This window comes from Malus domestica, chromosome 15, assembly GCF_042453785.1.
Source record: "Malus domestica chromosome 15, GDT2T_hap1".
NCBI lineage: Eukaryota > Viridiplantae > Streptophyta > Magnoliopsida > Rosales > Rosaceae > Malus > Malus domestica.
Window position 1 is genome coordinate 5,292,980 of NC_091675.1, and position 23,641 is coordinate 5,316,620.

The window sequence follows — 23,641 nt, forward strand, 5'->3', positions numbered from 1 at the left end:
CTCACCCTACCCATAGCCACCACCTCTTCTCCCTGCATAGTGTTTCATAATTTTTTTGGATTTTTGAGTGGTTACTTCCCCACATCTGTGGGTTTCGGTTTGGTTTGAATTGTTTATTTTTAGGATTTGGGTGGTTGATTTTTGAATCCGGTTTCGGGATACGTGGATGGGGTTCTTGAGCTGGTGGGTTGGGTAGTAAAGGTCACACCAGGAGTTGGAACTGGAAGGTGAGGTGTGCCGCATGAAGCAGAGTGCGCAGGGAGCGGTGGGGAGCGGTGAGTTGAGTGGTAGACTTGAAATTATAAAAATAATAAGAGGGCATAATAGGCAAGAAAAATGCATTCCCATTACCTCAATCTCCCGGAACTCAAATACCACATCCATATAGGGATTTCAATTTCTCCAATTTGGGGAGTTGGATTCCCTCTTTCGTGTGAGCCCCACCACGCTTTTGATTCCTCCAAAATTAGTAAACGGTTCAATACTCTGTAATCGAAATTTAACTCCTTGTTTTGATTCTAATTACTAGCACGTAAACACGCTATAAGAGGGGATTGGATTGCAAATAGGATCTGTCCACAGGACAAAAGAGCACGGTGGAATGGACTCTCTTGTTGAGTACGGGCCTAGTGCTTTTGCCGCAGCATAGGAAGTTTCAAGATAATCTACTCAAATCTATATTTTGGCGATTTCTGATATCACCGACAAACAACATAGCCTCCGTCGAATCTCGTACTACAGAAGTACGAAGTACATAGATTCAATCCTGTTTCAAGAAATATCAGAAACTCACAAAGAGAGAGAGAATGAGAATGTCCGGAGGAATCGCGCGCGGTCGTCTCGCGGAGGAGCGAAAAGCGTGGCGGAAGAACCACCCCCATGTCCGTATCCACCGTCGTCCTTCTCTTCTCTCCAGATTATTTGCAATTCAATTTTCATTCGCCCATTATTGCATCGCCTGAAGTTGTCGTTTTTGTGGTTGATTAATTAAATTAGGGTTTTGTGGCGAAGCCGGAGACCGCTTCGGACGGCTCCGTCAATTTGATGGTGTGGCTGTGCATCATCCCCGGCAAACCCTCTGTAAGTCCTTTTCTTTCTTTTTCTGGTCAGAATTTTGCAGGGCATGCAATTGAAGATAGTAAGTTTCGGTTGTTGGGATTTTAATTTGGAATTTGACTTGCGTGATCAGTTAGCCCCTCAATCGGGGCATCAAGGTTTTAGATTTTATGGGGTTTTTTTTATAATGTTATTGTATTTTGTTCTAATTATGTTTCACTGTATAAATTTCTATAGAGAATTGGATGAGGGTTTTTCCAGAAGTTGTTTGCTGGACTGCTTTTTCATACTGTTGTTTAGTTTGTCTATATATATATGTATGTATGTATGTATGAAATCTATTATATTGAAGATAAAGTTCACATTTTTTTAGCTTCATAATGCCGATATATATTGGGAATGCTGATTTTTATGATGGACTGATAGTGGTTGCTTGGTAGCTAGCATAACATCCTTACAAGAAATTTTCGCAATATATTTTTTTTCTTCTGTTTTTTATTTCTTCTATTTTTTTTCTTCTATTTTTTTGGGTATTGATCTTGCTGGTATTGCAGACTGATTGGGAAGGTGGCTACTTTCCACTTACACTTAACTTCAGTGAGGATTACCCCAGCAAGCCCCCGAAATGCAAGTTCCCGCAGGGCTTTTTCCACCCCAATGTGTATCCTTCTGGAACTGTTTGTCTTTCAATTCTCAACGAGGACAAAGTAAGCAATCTCTACTGCTCTAGCTTGTATATGGAGATTGTGTTCATTGATGAAGTCATCCTAACGTGAATTTCTTTTTTCAGGGTTGGAGGCCGGCCATCACAGTGAAGCAAATCCTCGTAGGCATTCAGGATTTGCTAGGCCAGCCTAATCCTGCTGATCCGGCACAAGCCGAAGGTTATCAACTCTTTATCCAGGTCTGTCTTGATCTTTAGGTGTCTCTCAATCACTTCTGTGACTGCTTAAGAAATATGAACTGTGTTGACGATTTCTATCCTGCCGTGCAGGAACCAGCTGAGTACAAGCGAAGAGTGCGACAGCAGGCAAAGCAATACCCACCTGTTCTATAATGTATTGTGCTTTTACTAGATATGACTACAAACTCATTGATTTGGTCAAGGTGGTCATGCTTAAGGCTCTCTGCAAGACGTGATCAACCTTATAAGTATGTTCTCGTTTGAATTGCAAATATGATTTGGTTTTTTTTTTAATGTTTTATAGTCTTTGCTGTTCTGTCAGCGGACATGCTGCTGTGTAAATATTCTCTGTGTTATTGGAAGCTCTGACGCACTTCAAATTAAGACTTCAAAACTCTAGTCTTTTTTTTTTTCTTCCCTTTTCTCTCCGATGTAGCCATGACATTGACCGGTGTCTTTCGGATGTAGCCATGGCATGTGTTATAGTTTGTTGGAGTTCGCAATCAGAGTTACGGAATATATAAGTGATTTTTGCAATTCCCTTTTTTCTAATTCTGGACGACTATTGATTCTGATGTTAGGAGAGTAAATAAACAAAACGAGAAATAAGAAATAAGAACAAGATGAAGAGCGCAAGGAGTGTGAAAATCACTACCAGTGTTACAATCAGAGAAGGCGACTAAGGGAAGGGATGGAATTTGGACCCTTCATCTCCACTCCCTTCTGGAGAAATTTAATGGGGCCTGTATTGAGAATTTGGGGGTTAGGGATTGACTTTTGTTTCATGGAATTCATGTCTTTTGTTTCTTTACCCACTTAGGTTGTTATCATTCATTAACATGTCAACTGCATGTCTGTAATGTACTCCAGGATCCACCTGGCCATTCAAGGTCCTTTTCCTCATCAGCATCCTTCCAGTGACTGAGACTCGGTATCCATTGAATTAGGATTCTCTCCCCTCTTATTCTCATCTTCTCTCTCCTCTCTTCTCACACTTTGTTTTTTATCTTATTATTTCTATGAAAAAAATCAAAATAAGATGTTGATGTGGTTTAATCGTAACCGTTCAAGTAAGAGGAGAGGAAAGGGGAGAGAGATTAGGAGGGGAAAGAATCCTCATTTCCAATTACCCAAGGCATATCAAAGCTCAATTACAACTTAAACAAAAGATTTGAGTTTTGAAATATATACAAAGGGGAACAAATGTTCTCCTGCAAAAAGTAAACAAATGAAAAAATCTTTAGAAGGATATTATCCTGTTTCTATCTCTATATATTTCATGAGGAGCAAACCCTTCTCACTCCCACAAGCATTTGCATATAGCCGATTTGCCAAAAACCAAGAAAAATTTATCGTTGTTGATCTCTCCGGCACTGGTTAGTAATATTTGTGTGTACCTACAGATCTAACATATCGACCACGATATCAACAACACTATCAATAGATACCAACTCTTGATATGTCGTAACACCTGTTGACATTATGTAGATATCGTTGTCGTTATGTTATTGACATGTCATCGATATGCTCCTACGATACTGTGTGCGGGGATCTTCCACAACTCTCCAAGACAATCTCAAACAAATCAGCTTCAGATTCCTCATCAAACTCCAGTTCATGGTTAGGGTTTTGGTTGCCCTTGGTTGTGCACCTGTTGAGCCACTGGGAGTCAATTCTATCCATGGAGAAGAGCTCCATGCTATCTTCATAGAATGCAGCAGCGGAGGATCTCACAAGAGGGCCCCCAAAGCAAGGGTTAGCTGTCCTCTGAGCATTGGCGGGGGCATACTTGAAGGCACTTTGACCAAGGTTGACCAGGACTGTAATGTCAGTGTTTGCTGCTAGGGTTGGATACAGAGGAGTGCTGAATTCCTCTGATTGGCAGTGGATCACGTGCACCAGCTCTGATTCCACAGTGAAGTATACCTTCTTTTGTTTGGGATCAAAACCACATCCAATCACTCTGTCTCTTTTTCCCCATGTTGCTTTTTCAGATTCAAACACAAGTTTCATCCCTGAAAAAATAAATCCAAGTTAAAAAAATGAATCACACAATGTTCTAAAAAATTTAAAATTTTGAAGTAAACTGCAGAAATTGTGGGTGTAGGAAGGTATAGTGTTGTAACAAACACCAAATACTTAATAATCTATTCTTTGTTTTAATAATTGTTTGGCTCATTACACGTAAGGAAGCTGTCACCTTTTTACTGTTAATTAGTCTGATATACATACAAAGATATTTCATTAAAACAAGGATATTTCATTAAAAAAAAAAAGAGACCTTACATACATACTCAACATTTTAATTTGTTTACTGTGATGAGCGACTCCTTACACGTAAAAAGCCAAGTTTTTTTATTTATTAAGTTTTAGCAACCACTCTAAACCTACTTCAGATAGAACAAGGATATGGCAGCATGTAATGGGTCCATACTGACATTAATTTCCAAATTTACAATTCATGAGACACTGCTGTCACAGATTCTTTAGGTGAGATATTTGATTTATTGTTGGTTTGCCACTTTTTCCCTTTCTTTCTTTTTGTGCCAAAAAATAACACAAAACTAGAAACCTCGTGATTTCAACAGTCCTCTCGGTCTTTTTCGGACCTCACTAGCGTGCATAAAAAATCGTAAAGTATTCAGTTTGGAATGCAGCAGATAAAACATGAATGTTAAAATCGCTACCTCGATAATTTGCATACTCATACCTTTTGACCTAGCTAGGACAATGCATAATGCAAGAATACAGTAAAATTAGTGAAAAAGAAGAGAGAAATTCAAGAATTACCATCGAGATGGACAGAGCCATTGGAGCCGAATCCGATGCTTCCCGGATAACTCCCGGGAAGTTTGAGCGGAAGAGCGCCGCCGACGGAGAGTCCAACAGATAGCAACACAGCTTCATTTTTACCATGATGAATATCATCCTTAACACTGAGCTTCAACTCCTCAATTCTTCTAATACTCTGACTACTACTACTTACATGAACCAAAGAATCTGAACTCGGATTCTCTTCGTAGCTCTTCTGAATCAATTTAATCTTCTCTCCTTCCTTGACAATCGACTGACTCATTTCATCACCGCCGCGCGGACTCAAAATCGTGATCTCGAAATAAGCTTCTTGCGGGAAGGAATTGTTTCCGAGAGCAGGGCCTGGCAGAGGCAGCGCAGTTTTTATCACAGAGGCAGCAGAAGCAGCAGTGCCTAATGAATTTGACACTTTTTTCGACCCCGGATTGAGTCGAACTTTCTGCATGAAATCTGCTGATCCCTGACATACTTCCCAGCTTATCTCCGGCTGTGCATCCCTAACTCTCTGATCGCCGGCCGCGCACATCCCCAAAAGTCTCGACCTTGTCGAACCAGAAGACTGATAATTTGTGAAGCCGAATCGTGACCACCCATTCTCGACGGCGTCGGTGACGAACGTCGGATTATTGCCCCAGCTGAACAGCGGCTTCCCGGAAACCCCACGGCCGTAATAGTTGTTTCCGGTCGACATGCTTTTGCTTGGTTGTTGGTGGCGATGAAGCTTTGGAATCCCATCTTGCAAACTCTCTGTCCTAACAACCGTCGTCGCTGCCGCCGTTGTCATCGTGCCACCGCTGCCAGCATTTTGTTTACGCTTCTTGTAACAATTCCATCGCCATAAAACCATCACAACAACGACCGCAGCAACCCCTACGCAGACTGCAACCGCCGCGGCATGCTTCCAACCGAACATGTTTTCAATCTTCTCTCAAATGGGCTAACGAGAATTTTTGTGTTTTTGATTAGGGAGGAGAGGTTTGAAGAATTAAGCGGAGGAGCGCGGAAGGGAGAGGGCGTGGACTAAGAATGGTTCAAGAAAGGCAGGGAGAAGGAGGAGAAGAAACAGAAGAAAGTAATGTGGGCATCGCATGTGTGATTGTGTGGTACGAGTCCTGAGAGATGGGCTAAACGTTTTTTCAAAGGCAGAGACTTTTATTTTTTATTCATTAGTTTGGTGTGTGAACCGACAGCCCTTCGTCATTTAAAAAACGCGTTGGTTGTATTTATTGTGTTTTTGTTTTTTTGTTTTTCTTAGAGGTTGAGACACATGAGAGAACATATTTTGAGAGAAGATCGAATATGAAAATGTAAAGAGTAAATTGTAGTAATGATTCTTCAACTAAAAATTTATTATCATTGGTTCCTTAACTAATCAAAATGTATAGCTATGGTCATTTTCGTTAACTTCATCAAAATTTTGTCAAAATGAATTATGTTGGAATGACAATTGTTACAATTGGATTAAAGTTTGAGGGACCATTGCTCCAATTGAGTTAAAGTTTATGAACCATTTCTCCTGTTGGATTAAAGTTGAGGGACCAACGATAATGAATTTTTAGTTGAAAGACCATAATTGCACGTTTTGATGAGTTGAGGGACCAATGGTAATTGATTTTTTGTTGAGAGACCATTGCTCCAATTGAGTTAGAGTTAAAGGACCATTGCTACAATTTACTCAAATGTAAATGTATGGGTAATTGGGTACTTGTGTTTTCTTTTTCTTGTTTGGTGCAGTAAAACTTCTATAAAGTCATAAGTTCAGACCAAACTAGTTTTATAACTTTAAAAATGTTATTATATTGTCACTTAGTAATACGGTCTAGTGGTATTCCTCTTTATTTGTAAGTAAGAGGTTTTAGGTTCAATTTTTTTCAAAAGCAAAGTTGAACCACATTATTATGACAAGCCTATTGTAAGGTTTAGCTCACTCCCCTACCCCCTTAGACCATGAAGAAAATATATTTCTGGGCTAGATTCCCTTCAGAATTTAAGATTGGCTTAAATTATTTTTGACCCATCAAAATGTCATATTTCAAACTTTTTTTTTGTTTTTACTTATAATCTAACGGTTATGATCAAATGAGATCAAGTCTAATGGTAAAAAAAGATTTGATAGTCCAAAATTAAATCTTACGTCTAAAATAATTTAAGAAAATGATTTAAATCAAATTTAACTTAAAAAATTATAAATACCTATGTATTTGTATGATTTTTAATTATTTATCCGAATTTAAATATTTTTAAATTAAAATATTCATAAAATAAACTAGGATAGTCTGCATAAATTTTATTTTCAAAAAAGTTACCGAAAAAAAAGGCTAAAATCATTATTTAATAATCTTGTGCTAAAAGTTTAAGCCATAAGATCATCTCCAACCTTTTGGGATAAAGCTTAAAAATTTAAGCCAGACAATTTTAAGCCATAACTCAAAAACTGTTTTTCTCTTCCAACCTTTATAGCATAAAATTTTAGGCCGAGATTATTAAATAATGGTTTTAGCCTAATTTTTTTTCAGTAACTTTTTTTTTTTAAATAAAACTTATGTAGATTATCCTAATTTATTTTTATGAACATTTTAATATAAAAATATTTAAATTTCGATAAGTAATTAAAAATCATACAAATACATAGGTATTTATAAATTCTTAAGTTAAATTTGATTTAAATAATTTTCTTAAATTATTTTAGACGTTATATTTAATTTTGGACCATCAAATCTTTTTTTTTGTTACCATTAGATTTGATCTCATTTGATCATAGACATTAGATTATAAGTAAAAAACAAAAAATAGTTAGAAATATGACAGTTTTGTGGATCCAGAATAATTTAAGCCAAACTTAAAATTCTGAGGGGAATCTTGCCCAATGATATATTTTTCTCCCAAAAGTTTATTTTAGCCCAATGGTTAGAGATGGTTTGTGAGGGTTTTAAAGCTTATATTTTAAGTTTTATTCCATGGGTTGGAGATGGTTCAAGGGTTGGAGGAGAAAAGCATTGTCTGGGTTATGGATTGAAATTTTATGGCTTAAATTTTTAAGCTTTATCCCCAAGGGTTGGAGATGTTCTTAATGAATGTTGTATTTACTAAATTTATTGACTTATTTATCCTTAATGAATGTTGTATTTACTAATTAGAAATCTTGAGGATGACAATTATGAAAATATCAAAATTTTCGTGCCAAGAAGCTATAAACATGCTTGAGAGATTATAAACATTGTGGCTTCAACAAGAGGGTGTCCATGTTGATGAAGTATTATGTACCTGCAAGCTTAAAGATGTGATATCAAATATAAAAACTAAAGTATTGTCGCAAACAACTTTAGAGAAATATTTTAGTTCATCCTAAACTTTTATTTGTGATATTGCATATTTTTGTACTCGTCGATAACTAATACTATGTGAATGTGTGTTTTCTTAAGATGGTCCTAAGTTGGGGACTGAATTTTTTTATGACTTTAGAGATGTTATTCTTTGTAAAGTATTACTTTAGAAAAGTTTTACTGTATTTGGATAATGAGAGGGTAAATTGAGTTTTTGGGTACCTGATGGTCTGAGGCTGGTAAAGCTGAAAAAGAATGAAACTGTAGAAATATGTAGCAGTTAGGTGGTTATTTTTCGAATGGCAGTTAATTTGATTTTACGACCTTTATGCTTAGCAGAGCTACAAAATATGCTTTATCCCGATGATCAAAAGTTAAGCCACCTTCAAACCTTCAAAAGTCTTAAACCAAAATCTAAAGGGTAATTATCCATGTGGTGTGGGGGATAAGGCGAGACAGAATCCCTAAGATGGAGGAATATGGTAAAGAAAAAAAGATCCTCTTTGAAAAATCAAACTTTCAAGTCTTGTTTTTCTCTTACTCATGGGACTGGAAAATATGGTGGTTCTTAATTTTCATAAATTCTTTTTCATGGTCCGATAAAATAGTATCTGCCTAATTAGGAACCAAATCCCACTAATTAATTCCCTTGCAATAATGGTATTCTTACCATATTTTTGTATCACAATTGTATACCACTTTAGGTGACATCTGATATAGACAACCACATCATCTAAATTAATTAGCATTTAATTTCAAAATGTTAATCAATAATTAATAAAAAGATTGTTAATTAAATGATGATTGTGGTATACGAGGAGTTTCCTTCTTCCACATTATTTAAGTGTTTTAATTAATAAAAAAGATTGAAATTAAATGATGTAGCTTGACCAACTCATTTGCCACCTAAGATGATAAAAAAATGTGGTATAAAATTGGGAAAATTTGAAATATGTCCAATTGTATAGGCCTACTTTTGAAATAGGTCCAATTTTTAGTGACTTTTGACTTTTGAAATATGTCCAATTTTTAGTGACTTTTGAATTTTGAAATAGGTCCAATTTTTAATTACTTTAGACCCATATCAAAATACCCCTATAAAATTATGGTAAGAATAACATTACTATTTCCTTTTCATTTTAGGAGATATACTAGCTAGATAGAAGGAACATTTACTTTTCACACGTTATCTTTAATTTTCCACCATCAAATTAAATATTAATTTTAAAATGTAAACATATAGTTCATTCATAAGCTACTATTGTAATTTAATTAGAAGGAAAAGTTACCGCGTAGTACTACGGTTTAATTGTAAGTGAGAGGTCTTATCTTCGATTCTTGACAAAGACGGATTTGAACCATATTATTGTTAATTTATTGTAAGAGCAACTCTACCCTTGTGGATTGCTCGGGGGATAGGCGAGAGAAAAGGGCCCGAGGCCCTCTAGATTTGCTCCAGCATGAAGGAGCCCGAGCGAAGGTGGAGGCCCGAGCTCCGGGCATGTGAAGAGTTGACAGCCCGAGAGCCCGAGCTCTAGGCCTTTTTAAATTTTTTTTTCTGTCAGGCGTGTGCACCCCACTGGAGCGTGGGGGCGCGTTGCCCGACAATTTTTCAGAAAAAACATAAGCCTTTTCAGACTTCAATGTTACCGTTGGGAAGCCACGTGGCTTCCCACGGTTCATTCGATCTCAACGGTAAAAAAAATAAATAAAATCTTGTTGATGTACAAAATTAGTGAGGACTTTGGTACAACAGAAAGTGTTAAGTTTATGACCTTCGCTAGATTGCTCTGCTCCTCATCCTCTTCCTTCTCATTTTGGGCTATATGGAGATTGAATATTCCTTCAGATTGGTTAAACAATTCTTCATCTTCTTGATCGATTTCCCACATCATGCTTGAAGAATAAGACATTGAAAGTAGAAACTATGAATAATGATACATATTTTGATTTGGTGAAGAAGGAAGCAGAAACTATGAATACTGATAGAGATATTGAGAAAATTGGTGTGAGATTTAAAAGGATGGATGATGGATTATTATATGAAGGATTTTGAAATGATTAGGGTATAAATAGTGCCACGTGGCATGCCGTCATTCGTTAAAAATCTGATCGAAATCTGTCCTAAAATATTATGAAGAGATAACAACACGTGGCACGATGACATTAGATAAAAATCTTATCGAAATCCATCACCAATAATTATCTTTTCGGATAATGACACGTAGCGCAACGAGAACGATTTAAAACCTGATCGAAATCTATTCTTAAAGATTCTGAAAAGATAACGACACGTGGCACGATGACATTGGATAAAAATCTTATCGAAATCTATGACCAACAATAGTCGTTTTGGGTAAATGACACGTGGCGCAACGAGAACGATTTAAAATATCTTATCCGAAATTACAAAAAAAATTATTTAGTATTATTTTGTAAAAAAAAATAATAATAAATATTTTATTGCCTATTGTCAGGGTTATTCAAGTACAAGGGTGGAGATACAAAATGCAATTACTGTTCACATGGTGGATTGAATAGTGGATTGTCTGGGAGGAGGGCTCCAAAGGTGGAGTTGCTCTAAGACTAAGTCACCAATTTTCTTAATGTTGATAATAACGTTTGTTAAAAAAAACAAAAAGGAAAAGTCCACATAAAATATCTTATTTGTCTCAAGTTATGGTTATTTTTGGCTTTTCCAAAAGGTTGGCAAGGCTACACTAAAAAGAGGGGACACCTCCTACTAGATCTGTTGTGTTTTTGGTCAAGCATGCATACAGGATACAACAGTAGAATGAGAATATTTTTTATCACCACCGTTAAGTGATGATTATGTTCATTACTTTATTTATTATCGTTGGACGAGTTTAAATTTTAAAATTTCTATAGTGAATAGACACAAATATCAAATTTAAAGCTATCTAATAATACTAAATAAGATGGTAAACAATATCATCACTTGAGGATGGTATGATAAAATACACCCTCATATAATAAGTAATGGATTCAATATTCAACATGCGTTGCACTAATTTGTATAATTGTATTTAATATACATTGACCTCCTCCTTTTTGTTCTTTCTACATTGTACTCATTTGTATAATTGTATTTAATATATTGACCTCCCTCTTTCCTTTCCTTCTCTCTATGGCACATCCAGCCGCCTACTAGTGATACCTCATTCTATTTAGGGTTTGAAATCTTGTCATTAAGGGCATTTGAAAAATCATATCAATATTTATTTTTATAATTATGTGAGACGTCGTTTACACGTAATTAAATGACTGTCAACTGTTTTATGTGTGTGAAGTTATACACTCACATAAATAACTAATCAAATTGGTGCAATAAAAGTGGAAGTCATAAACATGCAAAATTTTAATGGCTTAAAAAACCTATTTGAACGAGTGAGTGACTCTCAATCGTTAATATATATATATATATATATATATATATATATATATATATAGGCTAAATAGCCAAAATGGTCTATGAAATTTGCATAACTCATCACTTTGGTCCATAACATTTCAAATCGATAAAAGTGGTCCCTAAGATTATCTACCATCCATCATTTTGGTCATTCCTTTAAAAACTCCGTTAGGTGTTCCAAAGCTCTTGGCCGGAAGTTTGGACAATTTTCAAAACTTCGTAACTCAATCGTTTCAAAACGAAGATAGGAAAGTGTAGAATAAGATTATACTTATTTGGAAGCCCAATGAGTGCCGGAGATAGCCGTAAAATAGTCTCAAAATTGACTAGTCCGAAGTAAAACTGAAAACTCGCAGGAAACTGGGTAAACTTTAAATGTTCATAACGTCTTCAATACTCAACGAAATTAAGTTATTCAAAAACGAAAATCATACTTCTCGATGAGATGAAGAGAACGGTATCTTTTTTGACGGCTAACTCGACGTGGTTTGGCTGGAAAACGGCTCGAAAGTGGCTGTCTTAGTCTCGAGTTAGTCACTTTCGATCTGTTTTTCGGCCAAACCACGGTGATTTAGCCATCTAAAAAGGTACCATTTGCTTCCTCTCGTCGAGAAATATGATTATCATTTTTGAATCACTTGATTTCATTGAGTATTGAAGAAGTTATGAACGTTTAAAGTCTACCCAATTTCCGACGAGTTTTCTAGTTTTCCTTCGGACCAGTCAACTTTGAGTCTATTTTACAGCCATCTCTAGCATCCATTGGGCTTCCAAACAGGTATAATCTTATTCTACACTTTCCTATCTTCATTTTGATATATTATGGGTCGAATTTAGTTAAAAAACGATTGAGTTACGAAGCTTTGAAATTTGCTCAAACTTCTGGGACACTTAACGGAGTTTTTAACGGAATGACCAAAATGATGGATGATGGACAATCTCAGGGACCACTTTTATCGATTTGAAATGTTAGAGACCAAATTGATGAGTTATGCAAATCTCATGGACTATTTTGACTATTTAGCCTATATATATATATATATATATGAAATCTCACACTCGCATAGGCGTCTAATCAAATCCTTAAAACTTATAAACCTAATTTTATTTGCTTAAGACAAAAACTTTCTCTCTACTAACCAAAAACAAGAACAAAAACAAATGATCTGCAGAATACGTAATGGAGACTTATTATTCATTATTTCAGGTATCTTTATGCAAACCGAACTGGTAGCTACTCAACTACAGAACACCCACCAAAGTTGTTCACTTAATTCCTTATCATTCACCATAATAATTTAAATTAGTGACATAAATTATTAGTTATCAACCTGTGCCTAATCATCTCAATTATGTTATATAATTGACTTGCTTTTCCGGGGTCCGTAATGGCTGAGGTTCAAAGAATAAAGGATTAAAAATAATTCTGACGGAACTGCCATGAATCAAGGAGGACATAATCAAAGATTAAATTGACCGTTAATGGATCCTTAATACGATGATTAACTTTTGTTTATGCTAAGCACAGTGCGTGGATAGTACTAATCCACAATCTCCGAGGACTCACTCAACCAATGCATACTGAATTGGTCTTAGGGCACTCTCATGCTTATAGTTTTCTTTTTATGGTGTGAGGCCACTTCCATGCTTATAATAAATCTCATAAATTGAACTTTTTTTTATTTATATAATCGATATCTTACATGAAGTGAGGAGGGAGGGATTCTAATTCGATTATGCATAGAAAGGAGCACATCTGTTTTATGATTCATTTGAAAGTATTTTTGAAATGACTGAAAGTGTTTTTGATGAAATTATTTTTTGAATTCGAAAGCACTTCAAGTGTTTTCTGCAAGTAGCACTAGTTATGTGCTTTTTTGTTTTTCCAGGAGTCACTTGCAATTTTACTAAAGAAACATTTCAAAAGCACTTTCTAACGTGCTTTTAATCAATGTGACTACAACAACATCTACAAAGTAAAAAATGAGCAATGAAAAGATTGTTTTATGGACTAGGTGTCAAATTGGAGTCCGGATTCTCGCCGGATTCTCTTTGTGAGATTCTGGGAATTCATAAATCATGTATGTTCATCGTATATCGTGCGATCAAAAATTATTTTAAATATTTTTATTTAAAACTGCGTAATGTATGATAAACGGACACGATTCAAGAATTTCCATAATCCTCACCAAAAGAATCCGGAAAGGATCCTGTTGAGTCAAATTGGATATGGTCCATAGAAAGTAGGAAGCAACCCTGTCTGTCTACCTATGAACTTGCAAATGGCAAAAGAACTTTTGAAAAAGGAAAAGAGAAAGTGCATAGCGATAAGAGAGCAAAAGAGAAGAATGAAAGCCACCATTAAGGATAATGACCTGCAAATAGTGAAGCCTTTTTATTGCACAACATTTCCAAGCAAAACCATATAAGTAAGAGCTCATCCATTTCATTTGTCTCTCTTCTTGTAGACAAAGTTAGCCACTAGCTATGATTGGCTAGGGTTTCTTAGGAGGATAATCTAGGATTTGGGAAGAAAAAAAAAAGGTCTTGCATGCCACGAAAGTCTTAGACGTCAAATGTGCATCACCACATAATCACTACTCGTTGTGATGTTTTACAAATAAATGAAGTAGGGGTAGATATGGTTCAATATGGATCAATGTAACACACAAATCACAGTTAAATTAATACTATCTAGCACTTGGGTTTAGTATGTTTTAAGTAAAATCATGAGCTAGATCAAACTAAACCGAACCATTATTAGGTGGTTTGGTTTGATTTGGTTTGACTGGTTGGAGCCTAAGCCTAACCCCGTTTTGTTTGCATTTTGTTTAGTTAGTTTGCCCATTTCTAGACCATACTCGCATTCTTTTAACTTTACAATTTAAATTAAGTCATGTTCTTCTCTAATTTCTAAATCTCTAACTTTTTAAATTTCATTGTTTCATAAAATAACCAAAAATCATGGGATACCACAACCTCTCTTTGTACAAGAGATTCGCGCTCGTTTTTTTACATATGATTCAATTGGAATAAATAACTTATTAAATTAAAGGTATGTTGAACGGAAAAATTACAAAATTATGAACTCCAAGAGGAAAAATTATAAAATTATGACCACCAAGAGGATAGAAGATGAATTACTCATGAATAAAACTTATCCATTATAATCCTCCTTAAAATGGTGCGATTAGAAGGGATGGATTTCTTTCTTATATAATCTCATTCTGATCCACTTTCACCTTCAATATACCTTGAAATTTGAAAGTTTTCCATTCCAATCCAATCATGTGAACCAAATGAACTTTTACAGTGTAAGTAAGTAATTCGTTTGACGCCTCACTCTCTCGTATAAATATAAAATAAATAAATAAAGCTTCCAAGTGGTGGATTTCTGTGGTGAAAATGGTCTCCCTTCAAGCTAATATATTTTTGGTTCAAATCCTCCCGCTCTTGATAGTACCGTCGGTTAGGGAAGTAATATCGCTTGTGGTCAGCGGAAAAAAAAATCCGGCAAAGGCCCAACACCAGCAACTGAAAAAAAAAGCCCATTGACAGCCATGCAGGCTTCATTTTTTTCATGCTAAATCTGTTCATTAAGAAAGGCCGGTTCTTGAGTTTCAGCTGATCAATTTGGATGATGCCCCATTCATCCGAAATGGATCATCTTAACTTTCCGAAGCATTCTATCCCCCAGACGAATTCATCACAGAAAGCATTCAAAAAAATCCCGGCAACGAAGGAGGAGGCACACTCACTCACTCACTTGCAGTCTCACACACTGACAGAGTTGCCTCCATTAATGAACCATGAAGCTAAGCTCCTCTGCACCTTTCCCTATAAACCCTTCCCTCCAATTTCCCTCCATTCCTCCCACTCCCCCTTCTTCCATTCAAAACGCGCTTTTCAACCCCAACCCATCACCACCACCGCCGTCACCTCAACCACTACGAATTGCCGCTGCGCCGTCATCAAGTCATCCGCAAGCTCCGAAATCGACATGGTGCAAAACAAGCAGGGCATATACATGCCGAAGCAGAAGAAAGTCGTGATCTTGTGGGACCTGGACAACAAACCCCCTCGCGGGCCGCCGTACCAGGCGGCGATGGCGCTGAAACAGCTAGCCCAGCGCTTCGGCGAGGTCGTGGACGCGTCGGCCTACGCCAACCGCCACGCGTTCGTTCATTTGCCGCAGTGGGTTATCGAAGAGCGCCGCGAGCGGAAGCAACTGGATATTTTGGAGCGCAATGGTGTGGTAACGCCGCCGGAGCCGTACATCTGCGGCGTCTGCGGGCGGAAATGCAAGTCGAATTTGGATTTGAAGAAGCATTTCAAGTAACTGCACGAGAGGGAGAGGCAGAAGAAGCTGAATCGGATGAGGTCTCTGAAGGGGAAGAAACGGCAGCGTTTTAAGGAGCGGTTTGTTTCTGGTAATCACAAGTACAATGAGGCTGCGAGGTCTATTATCAAGCCGAAAGTTGGGTACGGGTTGGCATGGGAGTTGCGGAGGGCGGGGTTTTTGTGAAGACGGTGGAGGATAAGCCGCAGGCGGCGGATTGGGCGTTGAAGAGGCAAATGCAGCATTCTATGAGCCGAGGGATTGATTGGTTGTTCTTGGTTTCGGACGATTCGGATTTTTCCGATATGTTGAGGAAGGCTAGGGCGGCCAAGTTGGGGACTGTGGTAGTTGGAGACATGGATAGAGCTTTGGGAAGGCATGCTGATGTTTGGGTGCCGTGGATTGGTGTCGAAAATGGGGAGGTTTCGGAGAAGGATTTAGTGCCCAGAAGGAGAAGTGAGTTCTTTGATGGGGAGGAAGATAATGGTGATGAGTTGTTTTCGGATTTTGGTTTTGATGGTGGGGTTGAATTGGACAATGTGATGGATGAACTTGTGAGAAGCTCTCAGTCTAGTGGACTGAGGATTTCTGTGTTTTCGGAAGGGGAATTGGAAGGAGGAGAGCGGGTGGAAGGCGATTCGGATAGTGAGGAATATCAGTTTGATAGTGAGAATGAGGATTCAGACGAGGAAGATGGGTTTTTTTGATATGGCAAAGCTTAGATAGTTTTGGTGATTGAACTAGTGGTTCGATTGCTAATCTGTATTCGAAATTGGAAGAATTGAATTGAGGGGGAATTGAATCGAGGAAGAACTGAGTTGAGGAGAATCAGAATCCTGATTTACGTTGAACAATGCAGCATTGGGGTGTATAGGAATACATAAAGTCGAGGAAGGGCGCAATTTCACAATGTAAAGTGTTCAGATGGTTTCTTGGCTTAAGAATTCACAGGATTTGTATGATCAGATATTTGTTCTTCATTGTACACAATTTGAAGGTTCCAAATTTCTTTCGTGTTATTACACGTCCCTTGAATTAGTTTGAATTCGATACGATTGTTTGATCTAAGTGTAATTAGTAATCAACCAACTAAATTCCACCAGAATAGTCTATCAATGCTGAGTATGACATTGCATCTCATCTGTTGTTTTAACTTTTGCCTCCTGCTTATTCTTTAAAATGTCATTTTTTGAGTAATTAGAGATGATGCAGTTATAACCTTCTCTTTTGCAATCAAATTAGGCTCACAATTTCACCAAGGGTCTGTTTCACAGTTGATCTGAACATCGTGTTTCCAACTACACGAGGCTCTTTAGAGCTGCCCCATCGAGGGTCTCGGAGTCAAAGACCTCACCGGCGATAATCTTGTTTGCAATATAGTTTTCTTTGTTCTGTTTGCCAGTTCTTTCATGGTGACTTATGTGATTTCTGTCAAATGATGGTTTGTGAGATAAAATTGCTTGTTCGATAAGCAAGCATAACAATCTGAGAAGCATTGTGTTTTTCTGATGCAGCTTACTGCCTAAACGAACCATCCAATCTAATCCTAGACACTAAACGAACCCTACGGATAAATAATTTGACTTTTTACTTGTTTTCCTTGTTAGGAGAACCTTTATAGCGCAGCCAAATGACATTTCTACATATCATATGTGAAATGTTTTTAATCCAAAGTTTAATGTTAAGCTGTCCATCCAATATAACTTGTGTGGCGTGCCAAAAAAATGTCATGGAATTCTACCATCCTGGCTTGGAGATAGCAGAAACCCTAACCAGCCTGGCGGAGCACTGGAGGTTTTCGGCATTAAGCTTCCAGGTTTGACCCGGCCGACATCATATCAAATTGTTGATCAGCATTTTACTTTCGAACAACACCTAATTAAGATTTAGATACCATATACAAATTAAACAGCTCAGTTTCCCTATCGCTTGTTTAGTCTCTAATCATTTAACTACTCTTGTAATCACTCAATTATACACGTAATGCTTTCCAGGTTTGTCGACAACTCTCTTTGGCTTAATTCTGTATTCTTAATTAGTTGGTGAGTTAAGAATCATTATATGATACTTAAAATAATCAGCAACAGTCCGGAAGAAATTGAAAAAATTCTTGGGAATCCTACAAGATCCATTTGTTTTTTTTTCTCTGACACATGGTCATAACTTCATCTGGTTTCAAAATCCTACTAAGAGGTCCACTACCGATCAGTAATTGTTGAAGAAAAAACAAGATGTTTCTTTTGTCCCTTCTAGGTGATCGGAAAATAAAGAAATAGTTAATATATTCAAGATAATTACGTATTTACAAAATACCGTCCCAATTCATCCTATTAACTTTTTAAGGAATCCTTCGTCGATTGTTGTGAATGACTCTTAATCTTTTTCGACCTTGGTTTCGTAAGAACAAGTTAGAAAGATTGAGAAATAGACCCATTTGATTTGATTCGTTCTCAATAATCATGAGATGATCATGATGATATTATTTTATCCCTGCAAGGACACAAACCGACATCCAGGCAGAGACAACCTGAAAAAAAAAACCCAAGGACAACGTTAATAGTTTTTTATTATTTTTGTATTAATAATTTTGCACATTTTCGTTGGTTTTGGTGGGTAATTTCCATTTTTTTAATTTTTATTTTGGCTGCCAACTGGAAATCTAGCAAGTAGGCCAGCTTGGTGAGCCACCACATCCCACTTATATAATAAAAATAAAAAATAGAAAATGAAGTAGAGAAAGTCATTCACGTCGCCTAATAAATTTTGTTTTGCACAGTGCCAAAAACAGGTTGTCGACTCTGTAGCTTAAAAATTCAAAGGATGGGACAATAATCGACCTACTTACCTGGAACGGGAAGTCGGCACTTTAAAAGACGTAAAATGGGCACAATTATATGTCACATGCCATTTTATTATCGTCAACTTCACGTTTCATTTTGTGCTTTTTCCAACCGCCATAAAAAAGGAGGATGGATGCAATGAATTTGTTAAATTGTTATGAACAAGCGACTTTATGCAACGCGACCCTTAGTTGCATATGCATTCATATAATAATGGGGTCTTTTGATATGGGTCCAATTGGACTAAAAATTAGACATATTTTAAAAGATGGGCTATAAAATTGAATCTCTTTCAAAATTTCCCTATAATAATATAATATAGATTCAGTATCTAAAATCTCCTAAACTTATAATGTTATTATAAATTCGTCTCAATTTTTTTAATTATTCTAAACAAGTATGCAACATGTTGAAAATGTCATATTCATTAAGCTCAGTTAAAAATCTGTTAAATTAACTAGGACTTACTTTATCTCCAACATCAGTAGAAGGTCATAGAAGCATAGCCTCCGCCAGTTAATGGTCACCATCACCCCCATCAGGCCGCTACATCTAAACTCAAGACAAAGCCACCAACTCCACCACCCTACAACTCAAGATGACAACATCAAGAAGAAGGTCACAGAGGTTTCTGAAATGGTATGGACTGTCGTGAGGTTGCTACTCCAATCTTCACCGTTCACAAGAAGAATCATAAGCTTTACGAATCGAGAATCGGTGAATGGGGAAATCTCATGAGCAGAAACAAGTTCATTGAAGCCCTATCTGAATCCTTTACTCTCTTATTTATTACGAAATTGACAATCCTGATGTAATTTCAATTTGAGTACATTTTTGATTCAATTCAAACCCGTTTGAAATTTGATTTCAAGGCAACTAATATTATTGTTGACCATGATATAATCATTTGTTCGGTTTTGAATATAATTTATATTTTAAAAATTAATTGGAGCCTAATGGATGTGACATTTCCAATACGTTAATTACTTGCTTGAAATGTTTAAAAATATTAAGATCAATTTAAAATGACACTAAAAGATTAAAAAAAATGTAAGTACTTAATCTTATAATAATTGATATCGGTGATTTGATAATGTCCGTAAATCTACGTACATTTAAATATTAAACGATTAAGAAAAATATATGTTCTACAGATGGTGTGCGCCTACAAAGTAACTCATTCCACCGCGGTTGGATTATTGTATTGTTTCTGTATTAAGGCGGTGCACGGTAGGTTTTGTACATAAGTTTTCAAGGGTTTGTACTTTGAAGTCAAAATGCAATTTGACCACCTCAAATAATTATTCCACAAACCTCTCAAAACCCTACACGTGCCAAAAATCGTTGGGTTCAGGTAGCCCCTGGGGAAAGGGATAAGAGAGATCTCTTCTACTTAATCATTCTCATCAAACAATCTAAATATTTGAAATTTAATCTAATGGCTAAAGTTATTATAACTTTTAAAATTGACCCGTGTTTTTAGCCATTAGATCAAGTTTTAAAAACCTGAATTGTTTGATAAGAAATATTAGGTGAAAGGAATCGGAAGATAATCCTATTCCAGCCCCTGGACAGGAAGCTCTCCAATACCCAAATACAAAAGGAGGATAATATTATAAAACAATTTTGTGGAGGCAGTATTTAGGACATTAATCAAATTATATTTATGAATAATAATACAAGAAACGTAATACATTCGACACATGAATGAGTGTATGGCAAAACCAAGTGGCATGGTCGTTGGAAATAATTTGAACCGAACTTTATTTTATAGTATCGCTTTATTAATTTCCCTATTTTCCACAATTCCACAAGTTGAGGTTGCCATCCGTCCACATCCATCACCGACTTCTTTCATAATTTTGATGGTCCTCAATTCCCTATATATTTATGACTTTGCAAGTGGCAACATAAAAAACGACTGTGACGATTCATGTTCTAATAATAAAAATGTATGGATTTTGACACGTAAGAAGTCATTTTTCACCAAGTTTAAGTACTGATTTGGTACTAAAGTATTGGTTATAAAAAAAAGTTGAGCTCAAAAAAGTGTTTGGTAAATACTTAAAAATAACTTATTTTCACAGTTTTGGATGAAAAAAGCTAAAACGTGAAGCAGCAAAAAATTAGTTTATTCTCACATCACAACAAAAGCAGTTTTTTTTTCTTCAAAGCACAGCAATACCAAACCAAGTGTAACTTGGTCTAAAATATCCATAATATCCCGGTATTTCCATCGAAATTTCCGTGTTTTTGGACTACCGATATTTTTTTGGACTACCGATATTTCCAATATCATCGATATTTTAGACCTTACTAAGTCACTCATGTATCTTACCATGCAATGTATAAAGTGTAAAATATTATACTAATTCATTATATATAAATGATTATGGTGTGTTTAAACTTCTTTCATTAATTACTACATATTTTCTACACTCACAATGTTTGCCAGCTCGCTATATAATCAACTCAAATCAGCTATATCTATCATGCAATGCATTTCCTTCCAATTTTTTGTGATAAACTAATAGATAATTGACTAAATAAACATCCTACAAAGTTTCAATAAAAATTTCAAAGTTTTTCTTACAATTTCCGTGGTTTTTATTCAATTTTTATCGATATCGATAATATCCCGATATTTCCATCGAAATTTCTGTGTTTTTGGACTACCGATATCATCGATATTTTATACCTTGAGTGTAAGCAATAAATTGTCTTGGTGTATAAACTATTTTTCATCACTTACGTGTTATGCGAGCCAAAAACGATACGCTCAATTCCACATTGATTCGATCTTAAATTGAATTATGAATTTTTTTATAGGAGCTGCCGAACTAACAACTCTATTAAAAAGTAGAAATACCAGCTTTTGCATGAATTTTTAAGTGGATTAGATCAGTCGAGTTGTTTCATTAGGGATGGGATTGCACTTATTTATGGATTGAACCGGATTCAAGCTAATAACTTTAGTTTATAGTAGTAACACATGATCTGTAAAAAGTCATGCCTCATGCACGATTCTAACATGATAAATTTGACGATTACACATTCACAAGTGACACCTCAAAACATTCTCGATTCATATTTAAACGAAACGCAAACTTTGCTAAACAATGAACAACATCATTCTCCTTACAAAGAGTGCTCAAACTCAGATACATCGCAACAACTGAAAAGGAAACTTTTGCAAAACCATTTGATTCGTTATGAATACTTTTGAGTATTGGTTACATCCAGAGCTTAAATTCAAAACATACCATCATTGATGTGTTTTATATTATTACTCTTGAATTAGTAACATCAAATACGACATTCCGGTAGAACTCATAATTTCTCTATTTTAACAAACGGAACCGGATCCCCTCTTGAGCTTAGGAAATTGAGTCTCCTGAGTAAATGATCTGGGCCGTTAAAATTTGATCTAACAGTTACAAACAAGGGACTCCTCTAAAAGTTATAATAATTACAACCGTTGGATCAAATTTTAACAGTCCAAATCATTTGCTCAGAAAGCTCAGTCTCCTAAGCTCATGAGGGGATCCGGTTACTTAACAAACAAATCTCAGCAACAATTTCATTTGATTTTTTTTAGATTTTTTAGTACTACTAAGTGGATTGCGTGGAAGTGCAAACATCCACCCACGTCGGCTTTCACATACCCATTAAAACTGCTTATGTCGGTCCCACATTCGTTAAATAAACTACAAAATGCCTTTTCAGACACCCTAAAAGAAGAAGAAAGATGAAGATAAAAGCATGAAACGCAGTGTTTAGCGAGAGACAGAGGGCGCAGAAGAGAGAAGCGTGGGGGAAGGAGTTCATGGAATATGTCGGCCATTTTTGGATTTATCTTCAAGATGCATCAACGTGGCGGCCGTGCCCTGACGACAGACTAGCAGCCAAATGAGAAAATTAACCCCCTCTATCTGTTTGTATAAATTCCCCCTGAAATATTATACAATCTTAACTCTCTGAATTCCAACTTTTTCTTCTGATATTTTTTTTCATTTGGATTTTATTTTTATTTTTTGTATTTTTAGGAGATATAGCTTTTGAAATAATCACAACGACATCAGAAAATCAAAGGGGTCGGATTTATATATATTTTCATATTTTAGATAGTTTAGTTTCTTGCCATGGAAGGCGATTACTGCTGCTCTTCGTCGTCTTCTTCCTCAACGTCCACGAGCATGGAGAAGCGTAAGCATCCTGATCACCGCCAAGAAAAGCAATACAGAGGAATACGGATGAGGAAGTGGGGGAAGTGGGTGGCGGAGATTCGAGAACCCAACAAGCGCTCTCGAATTTGGCTCGGCTCCTACACGACCCCCATGGCTGCCGCCCGAGCTTACGACACCGCCGTTTTCTATCTTCGAGGCCCTTCTGCCCGCCTCAACTTCCCGGAACTTGTATTCCAAGACGACGGCCAGCAGCTCCACGACATGTCGGCGGCTTCGATACGGAAGAAGGCTACGGAGGTCGGGGCTAAGGTTGACGCTGTTCAAACCGCTCTCCGCTCATCGCCGACGTCGCAGTCCAAAACAACGTTGAGCCGGGGTGGCTCTTTGAAGCCCGACTTAAATGAGTACCCCGACCCAGAAAACTCCGATGAAAGTTAATTGAGAAGGCCGACCGATCACCAGCTGTTTATTGTTATGAGTAGGTATTTAGGTGTGCAATAAAGTGAAAATACAGAGAAGGTGTTATTGGGTCCGATCAGGAAATGGAATCACAAGAATTCCGTTTCGATTGGTAATTTGATGTAGTTTCTAAATTGTAACAACAAACCAACTGAAGGGCGATCAGTAATGTTTCTTTTCTTGAAATTATAGTCTTTGAATTTTATGGCCTTTGTGACGGAATTGCAGTATTACGTGGTGTTACTGTTTCATTTCTACCCAAATGATATTTACTTTTTGTGGAATT

General features: G+C 36.6%; 4 protein-coding genes across 4 annotated transcripts; 3 read left to right on the plus strand and 1 right to left on the minus strand.

Moving 5' to 3' along the window:
* Positions 1-377: 377 nt before the first annotated feature.
* Positions 378-2,497, plus strand: LOC103455947 (SUMO-conjugating enzyme SCE1-like). The gene is made up of 5 exons (XM_008395560.4): positions 378-881; positions 997-1,080; positions 1,611-1,763; positions 1,847-1,960; positions 2,051-2,497. Exons 1-5 carry the CDS (start codon positions 807-809, stop codon positions 2,111-2,113), a joined length of 489 nt encoding a protein of 162 aa, XP_008393782.2. The 5' UTR covers positions 378-806; the 3' UTR covers positions 2,114-2,497.
* A 560-nt stretch (positions 2,498-3,057) lies between these two features.
* On the minus strand, positions 3,058-5,965 carry LOC103455946 (uncharacterized). Its single transcript, XM_008395559.4, has 2 exons — positions 4,751-5,965; positions 3,058-3,975 (listed from the first exon to the last, which is right to left on the minus strand). Exons 1-2 carry the CDS (start codon positions 5,685-5,687, stop codon positions 3,491-3,493), a joined length of 1,422 nt encoding a protein of 473 aa, XP_008393781.2. The 5' UTR covers positions 5,688-5,965; the 3' UTR covers positions 3,058-3,490.
* Positions 5,966-15,000: 9,035 nt separating this feature from the next.
* On the plus strand, positions 15,001-16,985 carry LOC103400157 (uncharacterized). The gene is given in 2 exon segments (XM_008338833.4): positions 15,001-16,038; positions 16,041-16,985. Coding segments are annotated over 2 exon segments (1,407 nt in total). The 5' UTR covers positions 15,001-15,167; the 3' UTR covers positions 16,577-16,985.
* A 5,866-nt stretch (positions 16,986-22,851) lies between these two features.
* LOC103455948 (ethylene-responsive transcription factor ERF011-like) lies at positions 22,852-23,334 on the plus strand. The gene has a single exon (NM_001301117.1). It carries the CDS (start codon positions 22,852-22,854, stop codon positions 23,332-23,334), a length of 483 nt encoding a protein of 160 aa, NP_001288046.1.
* Positions 23,335-23,641: the final 307 nt, after the last annotated feature.